This window comes from Lutra lutra, chromosome 2 (genome assembly GCF_902655055.1).
Source record: "Lutra lutra chromosome 2, mLutLut1.2, whole genome shotgun sequence".
Lineage (NCBI taxonomy): Eukaryota > Metazoa > Chordata > Mammalia > Carnivora > Mustelidae > Lutra > Lutra lutra.
The window spans coordinates 89,120,397-89,135,946 of NC_062279.1; the positions used below are offsets into that span (position 1 = coordinate 89,120,397).

A 15,550-nucleotide genomic window follows, 5' to 3' on the forward strand; every position below is an offset into this window, starting at 1 on the left:
GAAAATAATAAAAGTGGAGGCAGGTAGTTTGTTGTATTTTGCAGGGATCTTTTTGATGTATCAGCACTGCACCTCCACGGCTGGTGGACAGTAGTATATATCTCAAAAGCAGGCGTGTGGCGACTGACAATAAGTCCCTATTTTACTTAGGTGGATTTGTGGTGGAACTCCTGGCTATCTGCTCTGGGGGTCAGACTTTGCACACACATCCCCTACTCCTGGGGCCTTGTTTATGAGTGCTGTCAGTGCGTCAGAGCCTCCTCTGATTTGGTGGCCTTTTTCTCCCTAGGTGGGGACTTCTGGGCTGACCAGACAACAGGCATCGTGGCCCAAGCAACATGGCCTAGGTCAGTGGCCAGAAGTTCCTGGGAGGGGGGCCTGATGTCGGGCGTAGAATGGCAGGTTTGGTGCAAGTTTATTTACAGCCCGTCCTTGAAAGAAATGAATGTGAAGAGCCCCTTAGCACATTGGAGATGACTTGTGAATCCAGAGGTTATCATGGAGCTAGGGACCTCAAATGTGTAAATTAAAAAGGGCTCCAAAAAGAAAAAAAAAAGGCCTCTAAAATAAGAATTGTAATGCAGTTTTTAAACTGGAGGAGTAACTTAATGCTGCCGCCCGGTCCTCTCTCCAAGGGCTCTGTGTCAGGTCGGTCGGCAAAGACAGACCCGTGTGGATACATTTAACCAAACATATTTCGTGGTTCTGAGATTGCTCTGCTGGCAGGGATAAAACCTCGCTTATCTTTGAGAACAAGGAATTAGGAGTGATTGTGAGTGAGCACACGTACAGCACACTGCCTTTGTTGTTGCCCTACTTACCACAGCCTTGCTGTGCAGAACTTGCTGGCAGAACTGTGATTAAGAATACATGCGCTTTTGCCAAGCAGACCAGCATTTGAATTTTAAGGTCTATCATTTACCGCAGATTAATCTCTGAGCTTTATCTTTTTTTTCTCCCCCACCCAGAAAATGGGGGTCATACTCTACCTCTGATGGAGGTGTTGTGAAAATTAAATAGGGGACAGGTGTGATGTGCCTACATCCGTGTTGACTGAATAGCAGACATTGAGTAGTGGCAGTCCTTGGCAGCCTTGTTGTAGCTGTCATCGTTGCTCCTGTTTTTGGTAAGCTTTATTAAAGTGATCCACAGAGCCCAAGAAGAATATGCTCTCTTGTACTCCTCAGAACCACCCAGAAAGTTGCCCTGCATGGGATCTACTGATTCAGAAACTCGGGGTGGGGGATAAGTCTTTGCGCTCCACGTTCCAGCAGGTCCTCCAGGTGATTCTAGTGCTCACTGGTTTGGGAACTCCTCATCTCATACAAAATGCTCTGTGGGGAGCAGGGAAGGAGCACTTGTGCCTCACTCTGTTCTGTGTGGAACAATGAGGAACTCTGACCCTGAAAGGCTGATGAAGGCTGATGTCGGGATGAGGTTATCCTGAGAGGGAGAATGTTTTCTCCTCTACACCAGAGGAGAAACGCCACCTTTAATTAAATGAAGTGATAGCCAACTTGTAATTATTCAAAGGTAATTAACAGTCTGTGAATCATGTAGAACATGTACTGCTACCTAAAATCCCCTCATTGAAAATTTTCCATCCACCCGCTCTTTTCTTGTAGCTTGGATTAAAAATGATGTGTAAGGCTGAACAGTGATTTACTTACTTATGCTACTTATTATGTTGATACTTCTAAAATTTGTGTTTCCCCTGATACCAAAATGGAACCAAGAAAAAGAAGATATTCATGAAAAAAATTGCTTATGAACCTTAAGAAACCATTCTTTAAACCGTTGAAAACTTAGAGGAAGTAAAACCCAGATAAACCAGAAAGCTCTCCCCAGTACAACTGGTAAAACCTGGTCAATGGCAAGGAGAAGGTAGACAGTCCAGAAGAGTGAGAGCCCACTGCCGATCCAGTGTAGTCCTGGGAATTGTGGACTCATCACTTCCTGTCTCTTCTGCCTTCTTCTGCCCTGCCCTTGGGGAGGAGCCTTGGGGAGTGAGACCCAAGGGAGGATGAGGGGGGAGAGTGTGTTTCTTTCACAAAGTCTAGACCTCCTAAAACTCATCCTACCATGGCCACTTGTGTGGTCTTTTCTCATCTCACTATTTTTTGGGTTTTTCAATTGAAGAAGGGTAGTGGTTAATCTTAAAAAAAAAAATCAAAGCTTGTTTCAAAATTGGTATAGTATTCCATATGTCTGCCAATAAAAATCTTGATGTGGGTTTTAACTTTTTTAATCTAATGAAGTAAACCTTTAATTAAACAGAGTCCCTAATTTAATGGGATTTCTTCCCTGTGGGAGGTACCTTGATTTTTGAATCACATAGCAATAAGCCAGTGTTCGGAATGTTGTAAAATTGGGTTCTTATTATTTCCATAGCAATTTTTTTATTTTAGAACTAAAACCTAGAAGTGTGTGGGAAAAACTTACGGAACTGATATCGAGATAAGGCGGTGCTGATCAATTTAGAAACACTTCAGTACTTTTTAGCCAGAGTAGCTTTTCTTACAGGTATGTGTGACATTGACAGGAAAATTACGTGAGGACCCCAGGCGGCCTGATGGTTGAGGCACTACTTGTTCACACCCCCAGTTTTCAATCTGGAGCTGAGAATTTTGCCATTTGGGATTACCTTTTTGGAGACAAAGGTAGCGATTCAGAAGTGGGCCGGGACTCGAGTGTTGGAACCCGCAGAATCAGGAAGGGAGAGAATGGTAAAGCAGATGCCCTGGGGAAGCTGCTGCTGTGTGCACCCCATGCGGGGTCCTCATACCAAGGAACTTTGGAAAAGGGATGCTCGTCCTTCAGGTTGCTCACAGGACAGTTGCGTTCCCCACCCCCTCTGCAAACAAAGTGGCGGGAAGAGCAAGTTTGAAGGGAAAAAGTCACTTCCTGATCAACCCTCTTTTTTTTTTTTTTTAAATTTTTAAAAGCCATTGAGGAATTACCAAAATTCTAAAATAACTGAAAGGAATTCCTGAGTGATCAAGTCCACCATGCTTCTTTCAACCAGAGATAAATCTGACTGTCCAAAACATGTGAGATTCAAGCTCTGTTAAAGAAGACTCCAAAGCCAGTTTCTGATTTAGTTTTTTTCTCCTCTTTTCAGTATGTTGACTTCAACATAAATTGTTCCCTTGTAGTTCTCCTATAAAGTAGGCCATCGAGATATCCATCGTTTAGGAAAAGTTTTTGTTGTGGTGGTCTAAGCAGGGAATTCTTTTCCACATCTAGGTGAATATAGCCAAGTAGCTTAGACTCCCTACCACCTTAAGGCTATGGAGATAGAGAAAAATCACTTTTTTAAATGGCTGTTTTTTAAAAAAATTGTTTTTGCATATGTCTTCCAGAGTTAATTTTATTTTTAATTACAAGTGTGTTTTTAAAAATACACTGTAAGCATAGTGGCTGTTTTTTAATTTGAAAATATTTAATAATTAGTTTCTGTGTAAAGTACCATGCATTAGGATCAGGAGAGAAATAAATGAGAGGTTCTGTTTTGATGGAGTTCACATTCTGGGGGAAAGGTGAGGAGGAGAGAGAAGCAATCAGTATCTTCCATCAGCACAGGCTTGGTGGATTTGAGGAAGCTTTTAGAGTGGGTATCATCGGAACCACTCAGGAGATGTGCTGGTAGCTGAAAATTGGGGATGGGGATGTGAGGTTGAGAGAGAAGCAGAGGAAATGTGTGTGATTAGAATGAAAGCATCAAAGTCCGGATACCAAGGAGGAGTAAGGAATAGTCTGGAATGCCTGGAATACAGAGATGGTTTGCAGGAGAATCCTATTTCATGGGTAAGCTGGTCTTGGAAGAATTGGTTATCGTTCAGAGTTCTGGGGTGGGGAGTGGAATGCAAAAGACTGCTTTTAACAGGGTATGTTTGGGGAATGGACATGGCTGGCTGGTTAGAATGCATGGGGCAGGCCTGCAGGGAAACAGTGGGGGGTAATATCTAGAGTAGATCTGTTCCAGATTCTTGGGGGGATTTTAGCGCCAAAGCAAGGATTTAGTTTATTCTGCATCAACAAAGAGCCACCAAATGCCTGGTATTTTAAAATGTGGACAGTGGCATGAGAACCATAGCTTAGATTGTGTTTATGTCCATGAAAAAGCTAGTTTAGAGGGACAAGATGTTGGGGAGGCAGGGAGAGCAGTAAGAGGGAATAAGAGAAGTCATGAGAGCAGAGAGTCAGGAAAAAGGGGTGTCTGAGATCAGGACCGGAGTTTCTAAATGTACATACGGTTTTAGCAGGACAGTCTAATGTTTTCCTTCTTATTTATTCACATAATGTTGGGGGCAAAGATTCAGTAGCTGCCCTGGAAGCAAGTGTATGAGGGCAAAAATTCAGTTTATAGTTCCTGTTTTCATTATTATATATCCCATGTGGGGGGTCAGGAGGGTGTGGCCTGTGTTCCCCACCTGAGGCAGGCCCACTTTGGTTTACCTACTGGCTAAAACTGCACTCTGGTTGGTTTCCTTCTCTGCCATTTGTCAGTGAATGCATTTTTAACCCCTTTTGGTGCCAGGGCTGATGATTTAGGATGTATTTTTATGTGGTTTAAGTAGGGCAATCAGATTATCAGACTTCTTGGTAGGTAAAGCTGACATCTAAAATTGGATTTTCCCATCCCTGATATTTGAAATGAGAAATAAAAATTATCTTTTTGGGTTTAACATGCCAAGACACTCCCAGTAGGATAGGCTGAGAATAAAGTAAATGCTGTTTTGGGTGCTTGGTAATCTTTTAATTATGAAATAAGCCTTTTGATTTTAATCTTCCAAAATGTATAATACTGATCCAGGAAAACAGCCTTTCTTAAAGTTCACATCCTGCCGACTCCGTCAGATGAAAAGCTCCTACCTCTACCCCATATTTTGCAAGCTGAAAGTAAAAATATCATTAATCTTGTCTCTGTTCCACGACTGCCTATAAAAGACTGTTCAGTTTGGAGTCAGTCCTGAGTCAGTATTCCAGAGTGAATGCTTAGGTTTCTGGAGCCAGGACCAAGGCCGGAGAGTCACAGCCTTTAATCCAGGAGTGGGTTGAGGGACTTAGGCCTTCTTTAAAACCTTACCCTTGTCATCACTTCTTGTTGACTTCTCCTGGTCTCCCTCATACATGCACATATGCATAGCAAAACTTGGACACTGATACATTTCATTATTTTTATTCTTTTGTGGCATCTGAAACAGCTTGTACAATGAAGACAGAAACCTGCTTCGAATTAGAGAGAAGGAAAGACGCAACCAGGAAGCTCACCAAGAGAAAGAGGCCTTTCCTGAAAAGATCCCCCTTTTTGGAGAGCCCTATAAGGTATTTATTTATTTATTGAATACTAGAAAGCCTGATTTATCACCATGTTTAACTCTGTGATGAAGGTGAGTTTGAACAAGGGCCATATATGTGGAAATAAGACAACTTATCTTAGATTGTCTTTGAAAACAAACTATGAAAATTCTCTGAACCTTGTTCAAATTGCTAGAGTTTGTGATCTTCTTTTGTAATGTTAGTCTCCTGTCTTTAGTAATGTTTGTCCAGGACAGACTTCTCAACAGGGGAACCGAGTTTAAACTGCATGTTAAATGTTAGGTTACACATTAAATTGAAGTTTGTTTTTTTTTTTTTCCTTTAAATGGTACTATGTAACATTATTTATTAAATGCTGATTTTCCTTAGTGCCCTCCACGCGCCTCCCCCACTCCAATCTAACTCTGCTATCTTTTTCCAGACAGAAAAAGGTGATGAGCTATCCAGTCGAATACAGAACATGTTGGGAAACTATGAAGAAGTGAAGGAGTTCCTTAGTACCAAGTCCCACCCTCATCACTTGGATGCTTCTGAAAGTAGGTTGGGAAAGCCAAGATATCCTTTATTTCCTGAGAAGGGGAGCAGCATTCCACCCCACTCCTTCCACACTAGTGCCCACCACCAGCCTGTTAACACTCCTGCCTCTGGACCACTTCCTGTTGGTAACATTAGCCACAATCCAAAGATGGCACAGCCAAGAATGGAACCAATGTCAAATCCTCATGTCAAAAGCTATGGCCCACCAGACAGCCAGCACCTGACCCAAGATCACCTCAGTCAGGAGGGCTGCGGCTCCAGTCATCACAAAAAGGGTGAGCGCAGAGCTGATGGAGACCGCTGTGCTATGGTGACAGGCTTGGCTCCAGAGAGGGAGCTCGCTCCCTTACTCTGCTTGCCTTCTCCAGTTCCCCCACTGTCACCTGTACATTCCAACCAGCAAACTCTTCCCAGGACACAAGGAAGCAGCAAGGTTCACAGCAGTAACAGTAACAGCAAAGGCTATTGCCCGGCCAAATCTCCCAAAGACCTCGTGGTAAAGGCCCACGATAAAGAGACTCCTCAAGACAGTTTAGTGGCAGTTGCCAGCCTTGGCGTGGCCCCTCCCCAGCCACCTTCTCAGACTTTCCCCCCACCCTCCCTCCCCTCAAAAACTGCTGCAATGCAGCAGAAGCCCACGGCTTATGTCCGGCCCATGGATGGTCAAGATCAGGCTCCTAGTGAGTCTCCTGAACTGAAACCACTGCCGGAAGACTACCGGCCACAGACCTTTGAAAAAACAGACTTAAAAGTGCCTGCCAAAGCCAAGCTCACCAAGCTGAAGATGCCATCTCAGTCAGCTGAGGTGAGTGGAATTTTGTATCTGGGGCAATTCCAGTGTGAAGGAAAATTCGAGATGGAAGTTTCTGGAGAAGTGGGGACCTGGGTATCCGTGGCTTTTGGGTTGTGAGATTCCTTTTTGGCTTTAGGATCTTGTTGCCCCACAGAGAACTCAGGTCTGATAGGAATTATTGCTAACAGATACTGAAATGTGATTTTCAGGAAGGTTTTTTGTTGTTGTTTTTCAGTATTTTTACTGAACCATAATTTATATGCTGTAAAGTATAGATTTAAGAGTACAGTTTGCTATGTTTTGAAAAATGTATACATCTGTATGGCCCACAGCCAAGTCATGGTATTTATCATGAGAAAGTTTCAGGAAGATTTTGAGCTGTCATGGTTTTTTGTTTTTGTTTTTGTCTTTACTTGTTTGGGGGAACACTGACTTTTTTTTTTTTTAATTTATTTGACAGAGAGAGGGAACACAAGCAGGGGGAGTGGGAGGAGAAGCAGGCTTCCCGCTGAGCAGGGAGCCCAATGTGGGTTACTTCCTCAGCTCCAGTTGATTTTTCTGAGATCCAAACCATAAAAAAGTAAAAATAAGAGATTAAAATGTTGAAGGCAAAGTATTTCTAAAGATGTGTTCCGTGTAAATTACAAGAAAATCTGAAACTAAAGTTCTGTCTGATGTATTTTTATTTACCACCTAAGAAGACTGGGGGTGTCTCCTTTGAAGTGAGTCACAAAGACGATATAGAAAGCTATTCAGCAATGTTTTTTTCAAGTGACCAAAATACTTTTATCTTTTTAAACAACAACAAAAAAATTCCTTTCTCCCGCTCCTTTGGTAAATGGCTGCATTGTATTTGAATGAAGAGAATCAGGGCCCATATCTTATCAGTGAAATTCTAAATTAGCAATAGTTACTCCAAAATTCAGATTAGTAGTGCAAAGTGGAATGTTTGAAGTGAATTTGTCTGAAAGCTTATCTGTTAAGGTAATGTCCTTGGTTTAGTCACAGCTATTGTATAAACCTTCTAATTTGCATATCCATTGCTCAGAGGCTTCAGTGTGCAACCAGATTGCAGTCTTACCTGGGGCTTGAAGGTAAAAAATTCCTTAAGGCTTAAAAACAAAACCAAACAGACTCCAGGAAAGATAACCCTTATCTTGAAGGAGGAAAATCTGTTCCTCTGGGGTGTCAGCTTTTGGTTTAGAAGAGGTTATGCTCTGTCCACAGTCAGCTGTTGAGCTGGAGTGAGTCTGGATGTCCTCAGAATGGGACTTGTGTGGAGGCTGAGGGAAAAATGGGAAAGGGGGAGGACAGCAAGTGGTGGAAGTGATCAGGCTGGCAGAGCTCTACATTTAACCTCAAGTCATGAAGATTCACTGTAATGAGATATTTGTTAAAAACGTTTTGTGCTGTCCTGGGTGGAGGGGTAGGCAGCAAATTAGGGTGGAGTGGGATGAAGTGAGATATCCCCCCCTCATAATGGCCAGTCAGCCTGCTTTATAATTTTTTCAGTGAAGAACTTAGTGTGAATTTCTTTGCTTTGTTTGTCAAATAAGGTATGTTCTGTTTTTCCCAGTTTAAAAAACCAATGAGAGGTGAATTTAAATGTATTTTCTTTAAAAAAAAAAAAAAAAAAGCAACTAAAAATTGCTTTAAAGCAAATTCAAGAAAAATCAGCAAATGTTTACATTGTTTACCAAATGCTGGACCATATGTCTAAGTGGGGGGTGAAATGCCAAGCCAGTACTGGTCCCTGCCACAGGGGCGATGACAGTCTAGTAGTGTGTAGGTCAGCCTCCACACCAGAAACAATTAGAGTGCAGACTGAGTGCAGACTGTCCTACTGCTTGGTACTTGGAAAAAGTTTCAGATGGCAGCCTTAAAGCTGGGAACCTGGTTACTGTGGTCAACCAATCGGATTTCCAGTAGACCTTCCAGAGGAGAGTCCTGGTTAACTTTTTCCTTCCTTGGTGAAAGACAGATAAGCCAAGTTGAGATTTCTCTAAGGCCTCAAAGCTCCTCAGATTTAGTGTGTATTTCAAACCTAGGACCATGCCAGATGGCCCGAGTATTTTCTGAGTGGATCTTTGAAATGAGCAAAATCCTCCCCAGGTTCGGTAATTGGAGAATGGGGTTTTCTTGGCACAGGGTCTTCTGCTGGCAGTAGTTTGAGTAGATGTAAACTTTTCTGTGTCTGGCCTGTGTTTGCAGCAAGCGTTCATTTTAATATGATGGCTCTGCCTAGTTTCTCTTCAGGGTTCTCATGCTAGTACCGGCTGTAGTACCAACTGCCTTGGAGTCCCTGCGCACATGGAGGGCGCTGCGCAGCCGGTGTGAAGGGGGAGTTCAGAGCCAAGACCTCAGAGTGGAGGGGGTGTCAGTCCAGGAAGCAGGGGTATTAAGATCTCAAATTTTAATATTCTAATGAATCAAAGGAAGGCATAGAGATGGGGCTCCAAAAACGCAGGGAATTCACCCCCGAGCAAGTAAACTCTGGATATACAACCAGAATATTAGGAGTATCTAGGGATGTTTGTGACTGTGACGGTGGGGAAGAAGGCTAGAGAATGGGGGATAGAGGAAGTTGGCTCTTGGTAGCCCTGAGAGAAGGGGCGTGGGGATAGCTAAGTGGTTTTCCTTTATTTGCTTAATTTGTCCTAAAGCAAGTCGGAGGAGGTTTTCTTTTCTGGCTTTCTGGGTTTGAGGGTTTTGCGGTTTGTTTCTTTGCTGCCACCCCCTTCCCCACGGCTTCCACGAAACAGTATTTTAAGAAATGAACCAAATTGGGGGGCGCCTGGGTGGCTCAGTGGGTTAAGCCGCTGCCTTCGGCTCAGGTCATGATCCCAGGTCCTGGGTTCGAGCCCCACATCGGGCTTTCTGCTCAGCAGGGAGCCTGCTTCCTCCTCTCTCTCTGCCTGCCTCTCTGCTTACTTGTGATTTGTCTCTGTCAAATAAATAAATAAAATCTTTAAAAAAAAAAAAAAAAAAAGAACCAAATTGGGAAAATCGTCTCGACTGCCTGGCTCTCCTTCATTCTCAAGCCACGTCCATGTGAGTTCCTTACACCACACTGCCCTTGCATTTTGTGGGAAACAAACGTGGTTTGTATATTTTACTTGGTTCTCCTAAAAAATGATACTCTTTTCTGGAATAAGTCATTCTCACAGTTAAAACTTAGTCTTTCCTAGAATCCTACAGGACAAAAATGATCCAAAGGTCAATATTCTTTTTGTTGTTGTTGTTGTTGTTGAAGGTTTTATTCTTTTATTTGAGAAAGAGAGTGAGAAAGACAGAGTATGGTTGGGGTGTAGGAGGCAGACCGGGAGGGAGAAGCAGCCTCCCTGCTGAGCAGGGAGCGCCCAGTGCGGGGCTTATCCCAGGACCCTGGGATCGTGACCTGAGCTGAAGGCAGATCCTTAACTGACTGAGCCACGCAGGGGCCCCAAAAGGTCAATAATCTGACCACATTGAGGCCTGGCTCACAAAAATCTGCCCTTGGTTTCTGTGGGCGTGTCAGTTTTAGTTTTGTGTCATCTGGAAGATATCTAGCAGCTTGAAATGACCCATCGGAGGGGTACAGCCAAGACTCGGACACTTTCTAGCAGTAGAGTTGCCACATCAGATGGACCTGCCCAACCAAGCTGAAGGCTGAGTGAAATTCCTCTCTATCCCTCTTTTAATTTTATTTGAGACCCAACAAGCGATGGTAGGGAAGGCAGAGGGACAGAGGGAGAAGACTTCCGACTGAGCAGGGAGCCTGAAGCCCAGCTTGATCCCAGGACTCTGAGATCATGACCTGAGTCAAAGGCAAATGCTTGACTTGAGTGAGCCACCTAGGCACCCATCCTTTTTTTTTTTTTTTTAAAGTAGGCTCCATGCCCTGCGTGGAGCCCAGCACAGGCTTGAACTCATGACCCCGAGATCAAGACCTGAGCTGAGATCAGGAGTTGGATGCTCAGCCAGCTGAGCCACCCAGTTGCCCCATCCTTCTTTTCCACCCAAAGATATCAGATGAAAGTGAGAGAAAAACTGGGGCATGTCTGTGTTGTGTTCCTGAGCATAGGCCCCAGGATGGGGAGTGGGGGATTAGATTACAAGCTTTATGAAATAGATGTTTTATTGACACAGAAATGGAATAAGCCAAGACGGGCATTTTAAGTTGTGTACTGGGTTTAGAATATTAGACTTCTGTAGCTAAATGTACACAGCCCTTTCATTTTGTAACTAAGGCCTGGGAGGAGGAAGTTGCAGAATTTGGCCAAGATTTACAGTTAGTAGCAGAGCTGGAGCTCAAACTCTCAGTTCTGTGATCTTTCTACTTAGGCTTATTAAGTACGAATGGAGACTGCTGGAAGGTCTTGAGCGGGGCAGAGATGGATCTTCCTTTTCTGAAAAAAATCATTCTGGCTTCTGGGTAGAAAATGGCTTGAGGGACAGGGCTGGAAGCAGGGAGACCAGGTAGGGCTTGAGAGATGATGACAGTTTGGAGTAGGATAATAGGAGTGGACCAGGCAGATTCCAGATGTTTTTGGCAGGGACCTGGTAGGGCTTTGGTTGACTGGAGATGGGAGTGCGCCTGAGGTGAGGAAAAGTGAGACATCAAGGATTGTTTGACTTGATAGATTTGGATGCTGGGATGGTAACTGCTGCTGAGGTGGGCATGACCTGAGTGGAACAAGTCTGGAGGGAAAACCAGGAGGTCTGAGTAGATCAGATATTAAGTTTGATATGTCATTATTTGTCCAGGTAGATGCGACAAGTTGTAGACCAGCTCAGAAAAAAATGTTAAGACTGGAAATGATAGGTTTGGGCTACGTTTGCGTATAATAGGTATTTAAAGCTTTAGGACTAGACTGCCTGAAAATTCCCTGAAGCAAGGCCCTTCCTGGCTCAGCTTACGAGTGGCAAGGGGCTGCAAGCAGGTGGGAAGCAATGAGGATGGGTTGGGTCTTCAGAAACAGAAACTGAAGACCATGCTGGGAACATGAGACTCTGCTTATAAAGTAGTAGAAATGATTGCTTTCTGTTTTTTTCACTTAGCTTGAAGTATGCATGTAAATGGTACAGTTATCTTAATTTATTCAAATAACTGACTGGCATCTGGAGAACTTACTATGAACTTGAATTTGTCGCTGCTTCTATCTCCTTACGTGGCCCCGTGCCATACCCCTCCAGATGAATCCGATTTTGAGTCCTGGTGGTTTCCGATTTCCTTGTGGCCTCTTATGGCATCAGTGAGGAATGATTTCTGTTACCAAAAGCTTCTACCTAGTTTCCAAAACCTGGGTGTCACCTGCGGCTGTGAATTCATTGTTGTTGGACTATCTTGACTCATGGCAATTCCTAAACTGAGCCTTCCATTTGCAGTAAACTGCCAGCCTAACAGTGCGAATTAATCCACAGTGGAAAATTGTGTAATAGTGACTCACTGTGCATTCATATGTGCAAATAGTCTTTCCTACTTCCATATTAGTTCTCTTATTACCTTAAACCTTGAAAAGAGCAACTAACCCTTGAGGCAGTTCAGCTTTGGTGTGTTGGTGTCACGTATCCTGTTGATGTGAGGTTCAGTAGTTCATTCTCCCCTGTACACATCAGCAGCTCTGCACCTTCTAACTAAAATACCCAGAGCACCTACTATGTGGCAGGCCTCGTGCTGGGAATGGGGTTAAAACAGTGGGCAAAACACGTGGTTCTGAGCCTCTTGGACCTTGACCATCTAGTTAGGAACTGACATCATGCAGATAGCCACTCAGATTAAATTGTAAGAACTTGGGCAAGCTCTGTAAAGGAAGGAATCCACAATTTGTTGTAAGAGGGATAAAGAGGGGCTGTGGCTTAGAATGAAGGAGCTCAGAGAAGAATTCAAACAAGACCTAAATAGCGAGTAAAAGTCACAGAAGTGAGTGGTTGTCTTAGTCTGTTTGGGCTGCTGTGAACAAAATACCACAGACTGGGTAGCTTATAAACAACAGAAATTTATTTCTCGCAGTTCCGAAGGCTGGAAGTCCAGGGTCAAGGCACTAGGAGTAATCACATTCTCAAGAGGACCTTCTTTCTAGTTCCTAGTTGGCGTTTTCTCACTGTATTCTCACTTGGTGAAAGGAGCTGGGATCTCTGGAACTTCTTTATAAGGCACTGATCCCATTGGCAAGGGCTCTGCCCAAAGGCGCCACCTCTTTCTGCCATCACCTTTGGGGTTTCCGCATGAGTTTAGGAATTCAGCATGAATTTGGGGAGCACATAGACCTTCAGACCATGGCAGATGTGCTAAGGGTTAGGCAGCCTCAGTATTCCAGTAAGAGGGAGCAGCGTGTGCCACTGGCTAATGCCACGTGATGTGCAGAGACCGTGACAAGTCCTCTTGGGGTATAAACTCAGTACTGTAGATCCAAGGGGATTTTTTTGCATTCATTCCGAAACTTGGCAGCACATCAGAACCGCCTGGGGAAGGCAGCTAAAGATACAAGTTGTAGGAAATAAGAATCCCTAGTCTTCCACCTTAGGAGATGGTTCTGCAGGTATACGTAGGCTCCAGAATCTTTGTCTGTGGTTTTCAGGAGGTTTGTTCTAGAGCGTGGACAGGAAAACTACTCGACAAGGGCTGAAAACCCACCCCAGCATGGTGGAAGACAGCCCTCTTCATGGTGGTCCTAGTGTCTCCCAAGTGGGCCTCAGACAAAAAGATCAGGCTGAATTGAATGAGAGCAGCCCCAGGGAAGGAATGAGGGAGAAAGACTCCAAACACTCTGCTCTCCTTTCTCCATGGTCCCTGTTTCCTTTCTTGTGTCCCCAACATTGTCAGGCTTGTGGGGAGAGTAAGATTCTGATACGACCTTGTCCAGCTTATCTAGCTTTCTTCAGTTTTCTAAAGATGTTTTTATTACAGTAACTCTTTCATAGCAAATTAAATTAGATTCCAGGAGTTAGTGCTCCGTTAGCTTGGGCAGACCTGCTCTACTTAAATGTTTGTGTTAAGGAAATGGTAACAAAGTGGGGAGGCTGTCTGTGTACACAAGTCCCTGATGATGCTGGGTGTCTGGAGCAGAATACTTCCAGTCTATGAGAAATATTAAATAGTAACTCACTGATCTGCTTAGAGGCTGGCTAGATGCTAGAGCCCCCAAATACCTAAATATAGAAGTGAAAAAATAGTAGCAAGTGACGGACAGAAATTTTAGAGCAGAAACTACAAACAACCCCGAGCACTAGATTGGGCCTATGGACTATTTTGTTTTGCCCGAGAGAGTGGGGAGAGAGAGAGGGAGAGGGGGAGAGAGAGAGAGAGAGAGTGTGTGTTTGTTTTTCCTTTGAGCCCATAATTACAAACTGGAGAAGTCTGGTGAAAAATACAATTTCAGTTTCACCAGCTAGAGCTGAGTGGAAGCTGCTGCCTTTAATTTCCTGATCCTAGTAATTTTTTGAGTTTGAAGAAACAGGTTCAACTCTGAAGGAAACATTCTGAGTAATATAGGCAAGATTTTTTTTTTTTTTTTTTTAAGATTTTATTTATGGGGTGCCTGGGTGGCTCAGCGGGTTAAGCCTCTGCCTTCAGCTCAGGTCATGATCCCAGGGTCCTGGGATCGAGTCCCACATCGGGCTCTCTGCTCAGCGAGGAGCCTGTTTCCTTCTCTCTCTCTGCCTGCTTCTCTGCCTACTTGTGATCTCTCTCTCTGTCAAATAAATAAACTCTTTAAAAAAAATTAAGAAAAAAAGATTTTATTTATTTATTTGACACACAGAGAGAGAAATCACAAGTAGGCAGAGAGAGAGGGGGAAGCAGGCTCTCTGCTGAGCAAACAACCCCATGCGGGACTCGATCCCAGGACGCTGAGACCACGACTCGAGCCGAAGGCAGAGGCTTAACCCACTGAGCCACCCAGACACCCTAGGCAAGATATTTTTGAGAAGCTCAAAAGTTGCTAGACATTAGTTACTATGAATAATGGAATTATATATAGTAGCCCAAGAAGAAAGCTTGCAGTTGAACCTTGAAAGTCTTTTTGGGTGCTATTAATTGGAGCTGTTTTGTTTGTTTTATGTTCTTCTCTTCCTTCTAAAAAATGCCAGAAGTACATTTGGTACCAGGATAAGAAATTCCTGTTCCTTCTCATTGTTTTCACACTTGAGATGTTTGTGGAGAGTTATTGGATCCCTCCTAGGTCCCTCATGTTGTGCCTTTGCCAAAATGTAGACATTCAACTCTTTAGAATCTTTCCAGGCCGAGTGCTCTCCCAGGCTCTCACGTAGCCACTGGAGTCATTTTAGCTCTTGACTAGATGAATTGTGATTTATTTTGAGCCAACAGATAATCTTCAGGGACAGAAAACCAAATATTCCAAGGGGAGTCTGTTGATGACCGAGTTAGTAGCTTTGATTTGGGTTGTTTGATGGGAGTGGCCAATACTAATGAGCTGTTTAAGCAGAATTCCTTTTAAGAGAGAATCCTGGTTCTTGTTATCATAACAAGTTTATTCTTTGGCCTTGTATTTCTTTTCTCCAGTTGCCAAGATCTATTTGAAAATCGTTCTTTTCCAAGGTTAACTTTGCTGCATGTTCACATTTTCCAAGAACTTTATAAGAGCTATTTTTATACTGATACTGTTTTCTTTAATTGTTGAAATCACTGGATTGACAGTCCTTTCCCCCCTAGAGGTTCAGGGTGCACACACAGCATTAGTTTTCTCTTGAACTTCCATTTCATTCCTTGTGTAAGCTTGGCCTACTTTCTGTCTGCATTTTTTCCCCCCTAACCCTGTGGTAATTTGTCAAGCCCACTCTAATCTCCTTAATCCTTTGGCTGAAGGGTTTTGAGGTTTAATGTTTTAATCTAGGGGCCTCAGTATTTAAGTAATTAGAGGTCCTATTTCTAGCTCTGTCCCTTAGATAAATCATCTT

The 15,550-nt window shown here is 43.5% G+C and overlaps 1 protein-coding gene across 6 annotated transcripts in view; it reads left to right on the plus strand.

The window, feature by feature from the left end:
* AFF1 (ALF transcription elongation factor 1) overlaps nucleotides 1-15,550 on the plus strand; it is a 227,663-nt gene that overhangs the window by 110,144 nt on the left and 101,969 nt on the right. For all 6 annotated transcript variants that reach the window (XM_047717922.1, XM_047717917.1, XM_047717918.1 and 3 more), the window contains 2 exons: nucleotides 5,208-5,328; nucleotides 5,744-6,664. In XM_047717922.1, the coding sequence (XP_047573878.1) occupies nucleotides 5,208-5,328; nucleotides 5,744-6,664 (1,042 nt within the window). The remainder of the gene's footprint in view (nucleotides 1-5,207; nucleotides 5,329-5,743; nucleotides 6,665-15,550) is intronic.